The sequence below is a fragment of the Embiotoca jacksoni genome, unplaced genomic scaffold, assembly GCF_022577435.1.
Source record: "Embiotoca jacksoni isolate LCO1_2020_lvr unplaced genomic scaffold, fEmbJac1.0.p SCAF_29, whole genome shotgun sequence".
Taxonomy (NCBI): domain Eukaryota; kingdom Metazoa; phylum Chordata; class Actinopteri; family Embiotocidae; genus Embiotoca; species Embiotoca jacksoni.
In genome coordinates this window covers 2,814,681-2,831,383 of record NW_027185380.1, presented here as the reverse complement: position 1 = coordinate 2,831,383, position 16,703 = coordinate 2,814,681, and the positions used below count along the sequence as shown (strand labels likewise).

General features: G+C 42.1%; 2 protein-coding genes across 2 annotated transcripts; both read right to left on the bottom strand.

Annotated features, from left to right (window-relative positions):
• Window positions 1-276: 276 nt before the first annotated feature.
• rpl7l1 (ribosomal protein L7-like 1) lies at window positions 277-3,993 on the bottom strand. The gene is made up of 6 exons (XM_069161796.1): window positions 3,924-3,993; window positions 3,378-3,486; window positions 3,004-3,167; window positions 1,675-1,812; window positions 1,470-1,579; window positions 277-898 (listed from the first exon to the last, which is right to left on the bottom strand). The coding sequence occupies exons 1-6, from the start codon at window positions 3,935-3,937 to the stop codon at window positions 690-692; spliced, it is 744 nt and encodes a 247-aa protein (XP_069017897.1). The 5' UTR covers window positions 3,938-3,993; the 3' UTR covers window positions 277-689.
• Window positions 3,994-10,563: 6,570 nt separating this feature from the next.
• Window positions 10,564-16,669, bottom strand: eif2s1b (eukaryotic translation initiation factor 2, subunit 1 alpha b). Its single transcript, XM_069161647.1, has 8 exons — window positions 16,492-16,669; window positions 14,042-14,284; window positions 13,286-13,365; window positions 12,923-13,074; window positions 12,727-12,833; window positions 12,520-12,617; window positions 12,186-12,329; window positions 10,564-11,253 (listed from the first exon to the last, which is right to left on the bottom strand). Exons 2-8 carry the CDS (start codon window positions 14,280-14,282, stop codon window positions 11,128-11,130), a joined length of 948 nt encoding a protein of 315 aa, XP_069017748.1. The 5' UTR covers window positions 14,283-14,284; window positions 16,492-16,669; the 3' UTR covers window positions 10,564-11,127.
• Between the last annotated feature and the right edge of the window lie 34 nt (window positions 16,670-16,703).

Here is a 16,703-nt window from a genome sequence, read left to right as displayed (position 1 = left end):
TATAGTGACACCAGTGTGACAGCACAGGCTGGCAGAACGTGCTATGCATAATATATATAGTAAGGGCTTAATCCCTCAGCACCAAATGGACATGCATCATCATAAAACTTAGTTCTTGTAGCTTCTTGTGTACAACCTCAACATTAACACACGTTTGCACGATTCAAACTCCCGGACGTGTAAGGAAGTGCTGGTTGACGGTGTGGCGCGCACAAAATGATGAAATCACTCAGGAGGTGCCTCTGCTGAACAAATGATCAACGCCAGAGCGCAGGAAAAGTGTTTTTTTTTTATTGTAAAACAAACTATATGAACAGGGAATCATAAACCAGTGACTGAATCAGTGTTGAACACATTTCTTTGTGTAACTTCTCACACCGAAAGCGACTAAATTAAGTGAATGTATTGACGGCTTGGTGGCTCCTGTGTGGAGGACAACCAACGGTAATTATTCAACTGTTGTCTTCGCACATGTTGCAACTGCCGATGAGTTCCTCCGTGTGGTCTCGTAAGTACAATATTGTACGTACAGGTACGCGTGTATTAAATGTGACTCTTGGTGAAAGCCCCGAGTATCTCTGCCAAAGGCACAAAAGGAAGAAATACTTTGTCGTCATTGGCATTTGCTCCTCGACAAATGCAGCATCCTTGAAGCCGGTGCCGAGTGTCCATCTCGCACGTCTCTCCCCTCAGTTCAGTTGCCTGATGATAGAGTTAATATCTGTACCGCGGTAGCCGGGATTTCCCAGGTCCTTCAGGAGCCCGGCTTTGTCCCTGGCAGCGTGGCGAGCCACCGACAGCCTGAACGGCAACAGGAAGTTGTTGGTGGCCCGGAAGCTCTTACCAACCGAGTAGATCTCGTGGATCAGGTCCTCCAAACAGATGATGCCATGTTTACCTGAGGGACGAAAGGAGGGAGGTGAGCGGTGGGAAGGTTTTTTTTTTTTAAGGGTTCACAGGATGGTGGCAGAGTGTTAACGAGAAGAGCACCGAGGGGGCAGGATGGTGAAGGTGGATCAGAATTGATTTTTAACTCAAGTCAATGCGTTTAAATCCATTTTCAGATTTTTATAGTACAGTACAGTAAATTGTGTCTTATGGTGAACTCTTAAATAAAGTGATACCGCTTCCACGGTTGATTTGCAGACGTACATACAAAAGGTAAATAAAAGGTTCAGAGGCTGTTGTGCTTGAACGGAGCGGAGGGAAGCGAAAAGACCACTCGAAGGTACGCGTGTAACTCGAATGCGATGTCGCCGTGGACCCGAAACTTCTCATTTTGTATCAAACGTTTGGGAAGGAGTTGAATGGAGCCAGATGTGCTGAGTGGGGAGCTTCGACTGCGCTGCTGCGGGTGAGAAACCTGAAACCGTTCGGGCCGTGTATCTACAACATCCCTATCGCTTCTGTATTGATCTTAATGTGCCCTGCTTATCATCGTGTTTGCACTGGCAGTGGAGATGACGTACCCATGTGCTGCTCGATGAAGGTGTTGTCGGTGAGAGGAACTCTCCTGCGTCCGACCCTCGTCTGACCTCTCTTCAGAATGAGCTCACGGACAGACTTCAAGTTGGGAAAGCTTGTTGGAAAGATGACAGACGTGTTTAGAATCCGCAACAACACAAAATGACAACCAAGACGGACTTTGACAGCGCAGCGGTGTGAGGTCCTCACCCCCAGGCGACGTAGGGCTCCACTATCTTCATCATGGCCACGGAGGTCTTGTTGATCTTGACGAAGGCTCCGCTGAAGATCTTCCTCAGCCTCATCATCTGGACCGCCTTCATCACTTTGATGCTGACGCCTTTAATCCTGACAGGAGAGTTCAAAACAAACGTGGGCAGTTTTCAGTTAATGTCAGAAATAGGAAGCAGGATACATAACATGCAACCAAAGACCAAACTGGAATATTTGCAGGGAAAAAGAACAACAACAACAAAAAGTCACAATATTTCCTTTTTATTGGTTTTGAACTGGCAATACAAGCACAGAGGGAATCTTTATTTCCTCCCTGAGATTAAAGTTGCCGCTCCTTATTGCAGTAAATGTAATCTAAGCAGTGAACAGGAACTCTTTGTTCTGTTTAAGAAGGAACTGTTCAATAATAAATCGACGATTTATTTACTACATTGTGTATAGAACAAGTTGAGCTCCGGCTTGTTTTTCACTCGTTTATTTTCTTTTTAAATTTGCCTAAATCCTGATGTCACATCTCTTCAACGTTCTCCATTAGGACTCTTCAGTGGCACGAAGGTTACTTTTGAAATTCAAAGTAGTGTAACTTATTACACTTGATTCATTTTTTTGTTTTTTTGTTACATCTCTAACAAATGTTTTAAATTGGGCAATAAAGCCGACGAGTCCTTAAAATAAATATAAACTAGGCCACATCAACCTCACAACAGATCTGAGCAATGATTGCTGTTGAACTTTCGTCAACAATTCTTCAACACAACTCGAGTTGAGATCGGAAGGATTTTTATTTTAAAGCGCAACCACCAAAACGAATCACAAGCGTGTCGCTCGCAGCTGACTGACGCACGGAGCGATCAGCTGTTCTCGATTCACGCCGGATCCTGAACTACTCTGCTGTTAATGTACCTTCGTTCTGTCTCGACACAAACTCGGGCGGCACAGAAAGCAACACAACCAACGTTTTATTCTACATGTAAGCTTTTAACTGAAAAGAATACTTTTGGGTTTGATCCTTCATACTCGCCAACAATTTGAATGGTGACTGCAATTCAATTGCATTTTGTTCTGTAACTGTAATAGATTAGAAGGAGTCCCCCCCCCCCCAACCACCACCACCACCACCACCACCACCCCCGCCTTTACTGGGGACTCCCAACATCTGGACTGATGAGTGGAATGACATCGTCTCACACGTGGTTCAAAAGGTCAACACTGTAGTCACCAGTTTGATAGTAATAATAATAATGCAGTGCAGAATGAATGAATGAATGGATGGATGGATGGATGAATAAATAAATAAGTACTGACTCTCGGATGCGGACGGCGAAGGCCAGCTGCTGCTTGGCCGGCGGCAGCGCGGCGGGCGGTCTGTGGTCACCTCGACGGATACGAGTGTTGTCGCGATGCTTCTTGTGGCTGTCTTTCAAAAAATCCTCCAGGCGCTTGAATTTGAGTGGTTTTCCTTTAGATGTCTGGAACCGCAAAAGAAATACACGAGTAAATATAAACCAGAACAAATGATTAGGTAGTTTCAATTTGTCTAAAGTTTCTATTTGAACAAAGTCAAGTTGGGGTCAATGATTTCTTACAGTGGAGTCCTGATGCCCTCACGAGAGACGACCTGGGGACCGTCTTTATAAAGTGATATTAATATGAATATGAATATGAATATGAATTCTTACCTTTCTCTTCTCCAGCAGGGCGAGTTTGGCTTGCGTGGCTTTGATGGCCTGATATCTTTTCCTCTTTTTCAGGAGATACTCAGGAACTAACTTGATCACCTTTTTGGATCTGATAACAGGAAGCAAACAGTCAGAACAGAAGTTCACGGAACATCTCGGCTTATTTCAGGAGACGCGTTTCACATGTCCGGCAGCAGCTCGATGACGACGACGATGACAACTTTTTGATGCGGACCGGTTAGTCGATCATCACGTTACAATTTCATCCCAACTGAACAAACAAAACACAAAGCGACTTCCACCCCATGTTGTGTGTACACAGACTGAACTACGGACGACGCGTCGCTGTGTTGTGGCTCGTTTAAAAGTCCCCGGAGCTCCACGCGAAACGACGGTCCTACGGGCCGTTTTCTAACCGCCATCCCGCTGAATATCGGTCTCGAGCGACCGTGCGTAGCCTCGCGGTCCCGTAACTACTCCAAACAACGCAGCTGCCCGTAAAGAGAGAAAGGATCGACTTGGATTTGATTGAAAACGAATACGTACTCGGATTCGGCCATGGTGGACTCTGAAGATTCACCCGTCGCGTGGTGATGTCGTCACGCGCCTCGTTTACGACCCGCGCTGCCCCCTAGCGGTCAATAATGAATAGCGGATACAAACGTGGCTGCTGTTCGTGTGTGATCGATGAATCGTGTTATTTTCTGATTTTCCGGTCGTGTTGCCGACACGACGATGTCCGCTGGGCTCCGCACGCCAGAGAGCACTTTGAAAAACATGTCACATGTGAAATAATCAGAATATTTGAGGATTCAGAAATATTTAAAAACAATTAATTTTGATTCATGTGGAAAAGAAAAAAAAAAGTGCTTCTCGTTGTTCATGAGACAGACCAGTTCACGTGTACTTCATTTTCAATCCAGTTTGATTACATGCTGTTTATAGGATTCCTCACAGTATCAAAGGTTTTTGATTAATTCGGCATTAACAGAACTGCCCTCGCGGTAAATAGACTTTCAGCTGTAGATGAATCTTTTCCGCCCTCTAGTGGATTTTGTTGGTACAACATTGTGAAAACAGGTTCACCAACCCAGTCATGAAACCAGCCGGGTCATCTTACAGCATACCAGGAACAAGTGTTTGCCCCCTTCCTGATTTCCAATTTTTTTTGCTTGTCTGTCACACTTAAATGTTTCAGATCATCAAACAAATTTAAATATTAGTCAAAGATAACACAAGTAAACACAAAATGCAGTTTTTAAATGAAGGTTTTTATTATTAAGGGAGAAAAAAAAAATCCAAACCCACATGGCCCTGTGTGAAAAAGTGTTTGCCCCCTCCTGTTAAAACATAACTTAACTGTGGTTTATCACACCCGAGTTCAATTTCTCTAGCCACACCCAGGCCTGATTACTGCCACACCTGTTCTCTATCAATAAATCACTTAAATAGGACCTGCCTGACAAAGTGAAGTAGACCAAAAGATCCTCAAAAGATAGACATCATGCCGAGATCCAAAGAAATTCAGGAACAAATGAGAAAGAAAGTAATTGAGATTTATCAGTCTGGAAAAGGTTATAAAGCCATTTCTAAAGCTTTGGGACTCCAGCGAACCACAGTGAGAGCCATTATCCACAAATGGAGAAAACATGGAACAGTGGTGAACCTTCCCAGGAGTGGCCGACCGACCAAAATTACCCCAAGAGCGCAGCGATGACTCATCCGAGAGCTCACAAAAGACCCCACAACAACATCCAAAGAACTGCAGGCCTCACTTGCCTCAGTTAAGGTCAGTGTTCATGACTCCACCATAAGAAAGAGACTGGGCAAAAATGGCCTGCATGGCAGAGTTCCAAGACCAAAACCACCGCTGAGCAAAAAGAACATTAAGGCTCGTCTCATTTTTGCCAGAACACATCTTGATGATCCCCAAGACTTTTGGGAAAATACTCTGTGGACTGACGAGACAGAAGTTGAACTTTTTGAAAGGTGTGTGTCCCATTACATCTGGCGTAAAAGTAACACCGCATTTCAGAAAAAGAACATCATACCAACAGTAAAATATGGTGATGGTAGTGTGATGGACTGGAGCTGTTTTGCTGCTTCAGGACCTGGAAGACTTGCTGTGATAAATGGAACCATGAATTCTACCGTCTACCAAAAAATCCTGAAGGAGAATGTCCGGCCATCTGTTCGTGACCTCAAGCTGAAGCCAACTTGGGTTCTGCAGCAGGACAATGATCCAAAACACACCAGCAAGTCCATCTCTGAATGGCTGAAGAAAAACAAAATGAAGACTTTGGAGTGGCCTAGTCAAAGTCCTGACCTGAATCCTATTGAGATGCTGTGGCGTGACCTTAAAAAGGCGGTTGGTGCTGGAAAACCCTCCAATGTGGCTGAATTACAACAACTCTGCAAAGATGAGTCGGCCAAAATTCCTCCACAGCTGTAAAAGACTCATTACAAGTTATCGCAAACGCTTGATTGCAGTTGTTGCTGCTAAGGGTGGCCCAACCAGTTATTAGGTTTAGGGGGCAAACACTTTTTCACACAGGGCCATGTGGGTTTGGATTTTTGTTCTCCCTTAATAATAAAAACCTTCATTTAAAAACTACATTTTGTGTTTACTTATCTTTGACTAATATTTAATTTGTTTGATGATCTGAAACATTTAAGTGACAAACATGCAAAAAAAAAAAAAAAGAAATCAGGAAGGGGGCAAACACTTTTTCACACCACTGCAGATGAGTTTTGAAGATAAATTGTAAGCCATCCACTCAGTCATTACACAACGACATCATCCTTTCTACAGCTAATACCATACCATAGAATTAGTGTTAGCGACCTTTAAAGTCATACAGATGATGAATTTTGACGTAAACACACCTGATACATAAATACATACTTAAAGCACAGAAGTATTTATCACATGGACATATTTACTGGTTTCTGAATGCACACATTTAAGATGAGTGAAACTACAGCCACGCCCCCAAGGAGGGCTCTGATTGGTAGATTGTTTCAGGTATAATGAGATCCCTCCTAACAGAAACTGTCAACGTTGTTATTCTCTTTTTTTTGTTTTTTTTTGTTTTTTTCATTGTTTGTCTGTCTGCTCATGTCTTTGGCTGCCTGCTTGTTGAGCAACACTGTAAACTCGTCACTGACATCACTGAGTAAGTCACGTGCTGTGATCATAAGATGACAGACATCATTAATAATATCAATTACAAAATACTCGTGGACGTGGGAAATATACCTTTGGACTTCATCCAATCAGAGCCGACGATCCTCCACACAGTACTCAACAGGCGTTTGCTGCCCTCTGGTGGACACAGTAGAGAACTACAGGCTATGTTCGGTGCTGCTTCCCTCCGCTGAACACTGTGTATCTGCAATTATGTAAAACAACACATTTTTCATTGACATTAATAAGCTCAAAAATTAAATGTTCAAAGTTTTCAAGTGTCCTACTTTTTTTGGGTGACCGCGAACCTGTCGTGCGAGTCCTGTTTTTACATTGGTTGTTTGAGTTAGAGGGGCGGAGCTAACCGGCAGGAGCGCGGGAAGCGGAGAAAGACAAGCCGACACGTGGACGGAGACATTTGTAAGTACCACAAAAGGGTGTTATTGTCATTCGTTGAAGTCATATCAATCATTTTGTACACATCTATGGTTGGTTAATACAACTATAAAATGTCTTTGCCACGTGGGTGTACTATTGTGCCAATGAGCTCGTGGCTTCACCAGCTGGGAGAACACAGCTGGAGTCCGTGCTCAATATTGCTGTGGCCGCCCATGGACGAAAAAAAAAATATATATATATTTATTTTTGAAAAATTATATCGTGCCTGTCGCGACGTTTCGACTGCTGTGAGTCTTCTTCAGGCTTGGGCACAATAAAATAAAAGTAGTGGTCTTTCTTGTTGGCTGTGTGAGGTCTGTTCCTTGCAGCTGTTCTTTTATAGGTCTCCCTCTGTCTGCAGGGGCGGGCCTAGCGGAGCTCTTTGCTCATTGGCCGAGAGCCCTGTCTGTTTAGAAAGCTCCTAAAGAGGCGCCTAACTTTTTGAGAAAATAATTGCTTTTCTCCTTGTTTTTTTTTTATATCCTAGTTGTTGTAATTGTTTGACCACTATTAGTATTATCTTAGTTACTAATTTTTCTATTTTCACAAATCCCTTAGTTTCTTTAAAAAAAAAAAAAAAAAAAAAAAAAAATTTAGGTTTATGGGTTAGGGGGGTGGGGTAGGGTGGTCAGGGAAGAGGGCTGGGTTAGATTTAGGGATTAAAATTTGGTTAAAATTGGAGGTTTAGAATTAGGGTTGGGTTCTTTAATTATTGTGTGTCTGGGGTCAAAGGTAAGTAGCTTTTGCATATTGTGTTCACTAATTGTACTTTTCATTTAGACCCAATGGTTCTTTTGTGTTCAATAGATAGATCCATCTCCTTTCACGTTTTTTTTTTCTACAGGTGTCCGTCCAAGATGAGTTGGCCTGGACCCCTGAGACTCGAACCGCTGGCCAGCCGTGGGATCTGAAGTGCCTGACCAGCGGAGTGTGAACCGATTTCAGATTTTTAACGTTATATTTATGTTGAGTCATTCTGGTGGAGATGGAGTTTTTTGGTCTCGCCAATGTATTGTTTTCCACGTTTTGTTGCAGGAAATCATGTAGACGCAGTTGGACGTGGATGGACCGAGGCGTTGCGGAAGCTTGAATATGGTTTTGTTTACTTTGTTCGTGATGAATTTGAGCGGTTGGAAAAATGTTGGTGTCTGTTTGGGCCTCTTTTTTAGTAGGGGTTTTTAATTTTGCTTTAATGAGCCTACAGAACCTACAGGGTTCCTTCTGTAGGAGGATATGATTTTGTGTGTTTTTAATAACCCTGCCTCCTCCTATTAAGGTTCTGTAATTTGTTTTAATTTTGTTATTAATTAATGTGCTGATAGATGAGTAATAAGTAATTAGATGGATTATGTCTCTGACCTCGTTTTTTTTTTTTTCGGCCAAAAAAATACTTAAGACGTTAGTATCGCGTCTAAAATATGAAGAAAAAGTCATACCATAGTATGTCGTCCAAACCATCACAGTATGACTTTGTTTTCATATTTTGGACGACATGCTATAGTACTATACAAATAATGCTAAAAAAGTCATACTATAGCATGTCGTCCGAAATAGCACAAAAAAGTCATACTTCTTTAATGTTGTCCAAAATGTGATAAATAGGTCATTCAAAGTAGCAAAAAAAATATGCTATAGTATGACTTTTTTTTCACATTTTGTTTAAAAATTTCCAAAAAAAAGCACTAACCACGACACCATCGTGCCTCTGATCATTTTACTTTCTTTGGTGCTTTTGAGGACATACTATAGTATGACTTTATGTTGTCCAACATTGTCCAAAATTTCATATTTTATTTTGTCATCCAAAATGGCAAAAAAAATATGTCCCACTTCTTCCAAAATGTTGAACAAATTTTAATACTTTAGTATGTCTTCCAAAATGTAAAAGAAATGACGGCAGGAAAAAAAACTATCTAAAGCGAGGTAGAAAGGCAGTGGAGTGGATACGGCTGCACATAAAAAGTGAATTTGAGACATTTAAAAAAAAAAAAAAGAATACTGCAAAATATGAAATACATATTCATGAAATATATCTGTATGGTATGTTTGGGCAAATTTTTTATTTGAGCAACTGATTAGTAGTTCTGAACTCTGCGTCCTCTCCAGGTGCCACAGGAAGCCCCAGTCAACCCAACGTAGGGAAGACGAAGAAGCTTCTGTCCGCGTGTTCTCAGGCGATGGCTCGCAGTATCTTGGATGATGTTGCCACGGTGAGTAATGTGACAGATGTGTTCACGACAGCAGAGCAGACAGGTTTTTCTCTGCTTGAAATGTTCACATAATTACAAAATGTTCTTCATACATACATACCGTGATGTGTCGGGACGTGCTCCCCCGTCACGTCAGATCTGTACCCAAGACCTTTGGGCATGACGCTGAACCCCGAGTTCAGAAGGTGTGGATGGGTGGAAGGAAGATTGTGCAAAAGCGCTTTGAGACCGTAAGGTCATAAAAGTGCAAACCATCTACATTTTCACCGGTTGTTCAGGTCATTTCTTCTTTTTTCACAGTCGTGTCACAGATGAGATCTATTTTTGTTTCGAACACATGCCGACACACACTTTGTGAGAAATCTCTCTTGACACATCTGCAGCTGTAAAAAAGCACACGCGTCACAACCACTATACGAACATGAGCTCAGAACGGGAAAATACTGATTTGAAGTTGAGAAGACGCGCTCCATTTGGTTTTTTTTGTATTGGTGAACATTTGAATAAAGTTCATCTTTAGAACCGTTTGTGAACCCGTATGATTTTTCTCAGAACTCACCAGCACCTTTCATGTAAAAATCACTGCCAGTGAATTGATTTCTTTGAGTGAGAAACTGACATTTTAGCAAAATGGAATGGCTCTAAGTTAACTAAAGATTACAAGATTAAATATTTAGATACACAAAGCTCTGTCTTAAAACAAGAAACCAGCACTTCAGCAAGACAACGTCTACATTCACGAACAAACGACTCAACACTAAAAACACTTTGTGATGATTTCTAAACTGTCATTTTTACAGTTTTCGGTCTCTAAACTGGAATAGAGGTGAAAAGTTGCTTCCTAATTTTAAGGTAAAGACATCTTCAGTTCCATCCAGTGGGATGTTCAGAAAGCATCTAATAATTACATTACTATTAATTTATTTGAGTTATTTTGAACATGTTTCAGCTGTTGATCTGTGGGTAGTAGCGGGCGGACACGTCAAATCGAGGTGAAGTATTTTAGTGATGATAACTTTCAAGGTTTATTCGCTTTTACATTTTTAATGATGAGCATTTTAGGCTTTCAATTCAATTCAATTTTATTTATATAGCGCCGAATCACAACAGTGTATTTCGTGGCACTTAACAATTCAAATTTAAAATCCAGGCCTGCTTCACACCATTTTCTCCATTTGTTTGTGATATAAACAAAACCTGAACATTGCCAGACAATATTACTGCAGAGTTATATTTTATCCTGGAGTTTGTTGTTCATTGTTTTTGGTGCTAGAAATCAGTTTTAAAGGAAAACAATGGTTGGATTAAAAGGTTAGATCTTGAGCCACTTCATTCAGCTGACAAAGACGCGTTGAGATCAAAACTTCCAGAGCTTTATTGATGCCGTGTGAGTTAAACAAGAGCAGGTCTTGCCGGTAAAAACGATTTAACTGGAAGAGAATCAGCACAGAAGTCACCACTGACCGGTGTAGAGACAGACGAGCCTTTGCATTTCCCCTTCAGTCGATCACGTCAAGTGACCAGCCAGAGATGAAGCGCCATGTTTTACTGAAGACACCGGGCTCTTAAGCAAGAGGTAAGTGAAGGCCACTGCTTGTAAACAGCTTTTTTTGTTTTAGAGTCATTATTTATTCAAACTGGTTTACTTAAAAATAGAAACTATACTGATGTTTAACTTGTAATTTGACCATCCTTTGTGTCCGCGTCTGGTTGAGAGGACTTCGTCCAACCCCGCTAATAAACAAACCGGGACGTTTGCCAATGAACTAGTAACGCCAGTAAATGTTTGCAATGTGAAAGTTAACATCTGTTGGACTGGGTGACCGTGGCCGGGTCTGTCCACATTTTCTCCTTTGATGTTTTGTTCCCCCTCCCCGTCCCCCTCCCCACCAGCCTTCCTCCGAGGACCGACTCTTTAGTCCTCTGCTTTGGCCTCCATCTCCTCGGCGTCGTCGTCTCCGTCCACCTCGGCGTTCTCGCGCTCTAACCTCTCCAGCTGCCGGGCGAGCTCCGTCTCATCCGTGTCCGTCACCACTTTGGGCTGCGGAGCACAGTTTACAATAAAGTTATTGGTGCGTACACACAACAAATAATCAAACCAAGGAACATGTCAAAAAGTCTTACAGGATTTAAAAAAAAAATTAAAAAAAAAAAATTAAGCCCGAGAAGAAAGCAGCCATTTTGTAGAAATGTGTCAATATTATGTGATCAAACTGAAATTTAGTTTATCAGATTGGCTCATAAATCTACAAGTAAAAATATTTTTGAAACATTTTGAGATGCACATTTATTTAACAACAATTTGTTTTACTTATTCTAATACTACAATTTTTCTCAAAAATCTTTTTCTCAATCAGCAGTTCAAAATGTCCTTTTTTATGGAACACAACAATAACAAATATTTTTACAGTGACATTTGCCAGAACAAAACAAAACAAACAACACAGGAAATTACACTTTAGAAACTAAAACTGCAGTATTTGAAAGTAATTGTTAAATATGCAGGGAGGACTTGGCGAACATTTGCGGTGTAAACATTTGTGGTTTTAGCTATTTATAAAAACATCTTTTAGTTTTTTTACATGGTTGTTTTTTTTTAAAACCACAACAACATGAAAACCAGTGTAGCACTACGTGGAATTGTGATAAGAAAAAAATGGTTTACTTGAGAAATAAAAACTAAAACAAATAATTTAGTCCGTTTTTTTCTTATTACATTAAAGACCTATTTAACTATCATATAAACTGGATTGATTTGAATGATTTTATTGAACTTGAAGTGAGTAAAATACAAGTCCTATTGGCAGATCTTCAACATTAAATGGCTCAAATTGGAGCAAAACAAACTTGATCAAGACATTTCTACAATTCTGAAAATGTCAAATATCAAGAAGCTGCAAAAAAGAAAAAGTTTTCAAGATCACATGGTTGCACAAAGTAACAACAACAACAGCAACAAAAAAAATCACTCACCTCCATCTGGATGTTGAAGACGCCTCTCTTCTCCTCGATCTTCTCCTTGATAGCAGCCATGGCCTGGTTGAGCACAGACAGGCCCTCTGTGCGCTCCAGGGTGGTCGTCGTCATCACGTAGCGAGGAGGAGCGATCAGGTTGATCTGCCAGGAAACCAGATTACAACCGTCTCATTCACAGACGCAAAAAAAAAACAACCCCCCCCAAAAAAAACCCAACTGATTCAGCAACTCACGTTAGTCTCAACAGTTAAAAAAGGTCACAGTGGTGGGCAAAGAGAGGCTTTAGCTCGTGATTGAAGAGCAGGCGACCAATCAGCATCAGCAGCATTACCTTGATGGGCATGACCTCTGTGGAGCAGCCGAGTCCGGCCCGCAGAGCTTCCTTCACTGCATCAATGCCTTCGTAGCCGTAGCACGCGACCTCGATGTCTGCAGGGGGGGGGGAAGAAGAGGAAAGTCAGGCGGTCACATCCTCACCCCGTTACCTCATTTAAAAGTCCGACTGAGAAACTGTCAGCCGAAGAAATAACAGCCCGACCTGCTCTGATTTTGACGGCCTGCGGAGTGAGTCGCCTGTTGATGTTATCGATCAGCACATTCCTCTCCTCCTCGGTTAAATCCAGGCCATCCAGAATGGCGGGATCTCTGCAAAAGTCCACATGTTTACATCCTCCCGTGTCGTTTGAAACGACCGGCCTCACATCACAGCACAGCACACCGAGGAGGGCACTTACGACACGGCCTGTTTGAAGACGTCGTAAGCGCCGTATCCCGGCCGCTTGTATTTCTCGTCAAAGACCCAGGCGGTGCGCTGGTACAAGCTCTCCAGCTGCTCGTCCTTACTGTACTCCAGCACCTCGGCCACGTGTCGTAGGATGCTGTACACCTGCACGCACAACGCAGCCAATCAGCTCAGAGAAGGCAATTATTGAGACAAATTCTCTATTTAAATATCTTATTTTGCTGAATTTCCGATGTGTTTGGCATGAAGGGAAGGAAATCCGTCATCACGCGCTTGGCAGGGACGGTTATAATTGAAGCTTTAGAATCGTGTTTGGGAAGAAGACAGAAAACAATCGAGGTGCAGTAAAACTCACAGTTTTAGATTTGGTGAATTTATCTTCACACTTGATGGCCTCCTCTGGTGAAACTCTTCTTTTTGATAAATCGATGTATCCTGGAGAGAAGGAGGCGAAGAAAAGCAGCGACGTTGGTCAATGGAGGAACCTGTTTTCACATTATTCTCACGGGACACAAAAGACGGGTTAAGTAATGATAGCAGTTCTGCAAAATCACTGCAAATATGATTCAATTAACAGGCCCGCAATAAAACAACGAATTCGAGTTTTAATGGTCAGTGCCGATTTCAAACCTTTAAAAACGTTTGCTGGTTTAATTTTTTGTTTTGAATAGGTTGTTTGCTGTTCTTAATGAATCATTACAAATCAAATATGTCCACTGTCTAGTTGCTGCTTCTGACATTAAGTGAGCAAATCGTAATTCATTTAACGGCGGGATTATTGACGAGGAACCGATAATATAGTTACTTGCGACCTTTGACCCCATTATAACCGTTTACCTTTATGAACACAGCCGAATAAATCAAGAGCATCCCAGCCCCGTCGATGACCTGGTGGTTGATCCCATCCGAGGCAAAAGACTTAACACGGCGAAAAGATCCCTCTACATAATTTCTTGTCATTATATCTGTGAAATGTTCAGTCACACATTTCTGCCGTTTGTTCATTACCGCGTCTGCTGCGTCGGCACTTCGTCGCGGCCGGCGGTAAAACACGTCACCCCCGCGTTAAAGACGTTCCCCGTCGGTCGCCCGCCCGCCCGCCCGCACTCACCCTTCTCTTTGTCTACTCGGATGACGACCACGCACTCGTTGCGGCCGATGCGGATGAGCTTGTTGATGGAGCGGATACGTCGACGCGACAGCTCGCTCAGGAGGATCATGCCCTCGATGTTGTTGTACTCCAAAAGGCTGACGTAGGCGCCCATCTCGGCGATGGACCTCACGTTCACCATCACGACATCCTCCACCTCCGGGAACCGGTGCTGGTAGAATCGACAGCTGAGCCCCGGCATTGCTGGGAGGAGAGAAACGGTAAATATCTGCAGCCGGGCGTACCGACGGGTGTTTGCGGCGCAAATCTTCCCGCAGAGGAAACCTTCATCGGCGTGACGCCTCAGGAGCGGTTTTACAATTCGCAAACTCTACAGCTGCAACTAAAATCAGCGTATGGTCATCCGAGGTCTGAGAAAATCATCTTGATCCAAACTGGAGCTGAAAAGTCGAGATATCTGTGCCGCTTCAGTTTAGACCTGAATTTTTTTTTAAAAATCTCCCGTCTAAACACAAGTCCGACCGCCTCATTGAAACTTCAACAGGGAACTTTGCTAATTTAACATCAAAAGATTCCACTATAATTATATTTTATCTCGATAGTTTTAAGTCGTGACTATTATGACGACATCTGGAGCTGTGTAGTGCAACTAAAAGGGTCCCCGAGGAGGTATCTCTGAGAAGATGACCGAGGGACAGAAAATATGACTTACATAAAAGTGTTTCATTTTCACTGTGGATTATAATTTTAACCCTTCAAACTATATACAAAAAGAAAAGAAAAAAAAAAAGGTGTATTTGCTCGCACCTCACAAAGCTACACTGAGGTTATGACGCGATGAAGCGGATATTGGTTCATTTTTAAAGGAGCAACAAACAAGCCACAGAAGTCGGGCACCGCTTATCTGCCGGCCATCGAAAGAGGATAACGCTCGAGCTTCTGGGACACAACAACGGCAGCCGGAGGCACGCCGACTGATCCCGAGCTGTTGAGCCCGTTACTGAAATAACACTAATTGGGACGTAAAAGAAATATTAAAATATCCCGGAGCCTGTGAAGCCAAATGTCAATGAACTTAAATCAATTTCTACGCCATCAGTTTAAATGAAAGAAGGACTAAATGATTTAAAAGCAGTTTCCTGTTTACAGGGTGCAAAGGGCTGTGATCAAGGGGAAAAAGTTGCCCAAAAGATTGCGACAAATTATTTACGCCTGCAAGTTTAGGCCAGTATCCTAATCCTATATGAAGCAATCTTTACATTCACGTTCTTATTTAATTTAAAATGTCCATCTAACGCACTCACACAGGCAGCACTGTTGTTTGCACTACTACGTAACTCCTTAACTATGACTGAGAGAGCAGACAGTCCTTCACCTGCAGTGATGAGGTTTTCAACTGATCTATTAATCTGTAAATTATACAGAAGAGCTAAATTTTTTTTTTTTAAAAGCGTACATCTTCCAACTCTCAGCTTTTTCCTCACACAAACAGCTATTTTATCCACAGAGGGATGATTGCACACCTTTCTTTGCTTTGCGTCTATTCCTGGTGGGACAAGTTGGCGATGACTGTATGCATTTTTAATCTGGGCTCATTTTACATTTAAAACAGCGACTGTAAAGCACTAAATAGGCTACTGGTTTTAAAAAATATATATATATATTTTTTTAAACTGCTCTCCAAATGTTGTACATACTGCAATTTTATAGACACAAAGTTGCCCCTCAAATATTTCTTAAATCTCCTTTACTGACTAAAAACTGTAGTTTAACACCGCATCCTGCCTCAAGTGAATAATATATTGTTATTTCACACAAGTGGTAGTTCATGTTTCTGGTCATTTTAAAGGCTTTAACTTGAAGCACTGCAAAAAAAACCAACCAATAACGTGCCACAGTGAGAGCTGTTTCTGAAATCCCCCATCAATGATGTGGACAAAATAATAGAAACACCCCTCAAATATGAACTGAAACCATTTGAATGTCACGTTTTCTTTTAAATGCATCAGATCAAATAGTCGAGTTCAGTTTGAAAAACGGGTCCCGAAATAAAAGCAGGGATATTTCATATATATATATATATATATATTTTTTTTTTTTTAATCAGTGAATGGGATGATGCAACGCAGACAAACGAGCATCTCCTAAATTCAGGGCGAAAACTGACAGGAAGGAAAAAAAAAAAAATAAAACGAGATAAAAAAATCCACACGTGTCAGCGGCGACTGTACGAGGTACCGACGTCCCGTTTTAATACCGGAAGATAAATGGTTCATTTTTAAGAGCAGAAACGGTTTACTTTGATGACCCGTTAGCTTCCTGGCTAACGAACCCGGTTCCCTGCTTCACATGCGGCACATGCGCTCCTGCCGAGGCTCGCTGTTAGCCCGCCGGAGAGCAGCACCGTGTGTCCGCCGCGCCAAACACCTCCCTCATCAACAAACACTCACCTGTGTCATATGGTTACAGAACGACGCGCTGAATTCTTCTGTCCTGGACGTGTTTAAATGTCCGGCGATGTTTTTCCTTTTTTTAATTTTAATTTTAATTCGGCCCGCTAGCTCTCGTTCACGGGGTGTGCTAAGTTTTTTTTTTTTTTTTTCGTTTTTTTTTCCTCGACCCGGAAAAAGATCGTCAGAGCTTCTCCGCCCGCGCATGCGCA

Excerpts from the sequence above, each read along its gene's own strand:
- rpl7l1 (XM_069161796.1), bottom strand. Across the intron at positions 3,168-3,377 it reads CCCTGCTGGAGAAGAGAAAG|ACATCTAAAGGAAAACCACT; the intron begins GTAAGAATTCAT and ends TTGCGGTTCCAG. Across the intron at positions 1,580-1,674 it reads GAGCCCTACGTCGCCTGGGG|CTTTCCCAACTTGAAGTCTG; the intron begins GTGAGGACCTCA and ends CTTTCCAACAAG.
- eif2s1b (XM_069161647.1), bottom strand. The coding sequence starts at position 14,282 with ATGCCGGGGCTCAGCTGTCGATTCTACCAGCACCGGTTCCCGGAGGTG. Across the intron at positions 13,366-14,041 it reads CCGAGTAGACAAAGAGAAGG|GATACATCGATTTATCAAAA; the intron begins GTGAGTGCGGGC and ends CCTTCTCTCCAG. Across the intron at positions 12,618-12,726 it reads GGCCGTCAAAATCAGAGCAG|ACATCGAGGTCGCGTGCTAC; the intron begins GTCGGGCTGTTA and ends CCCCCCCTGCAG.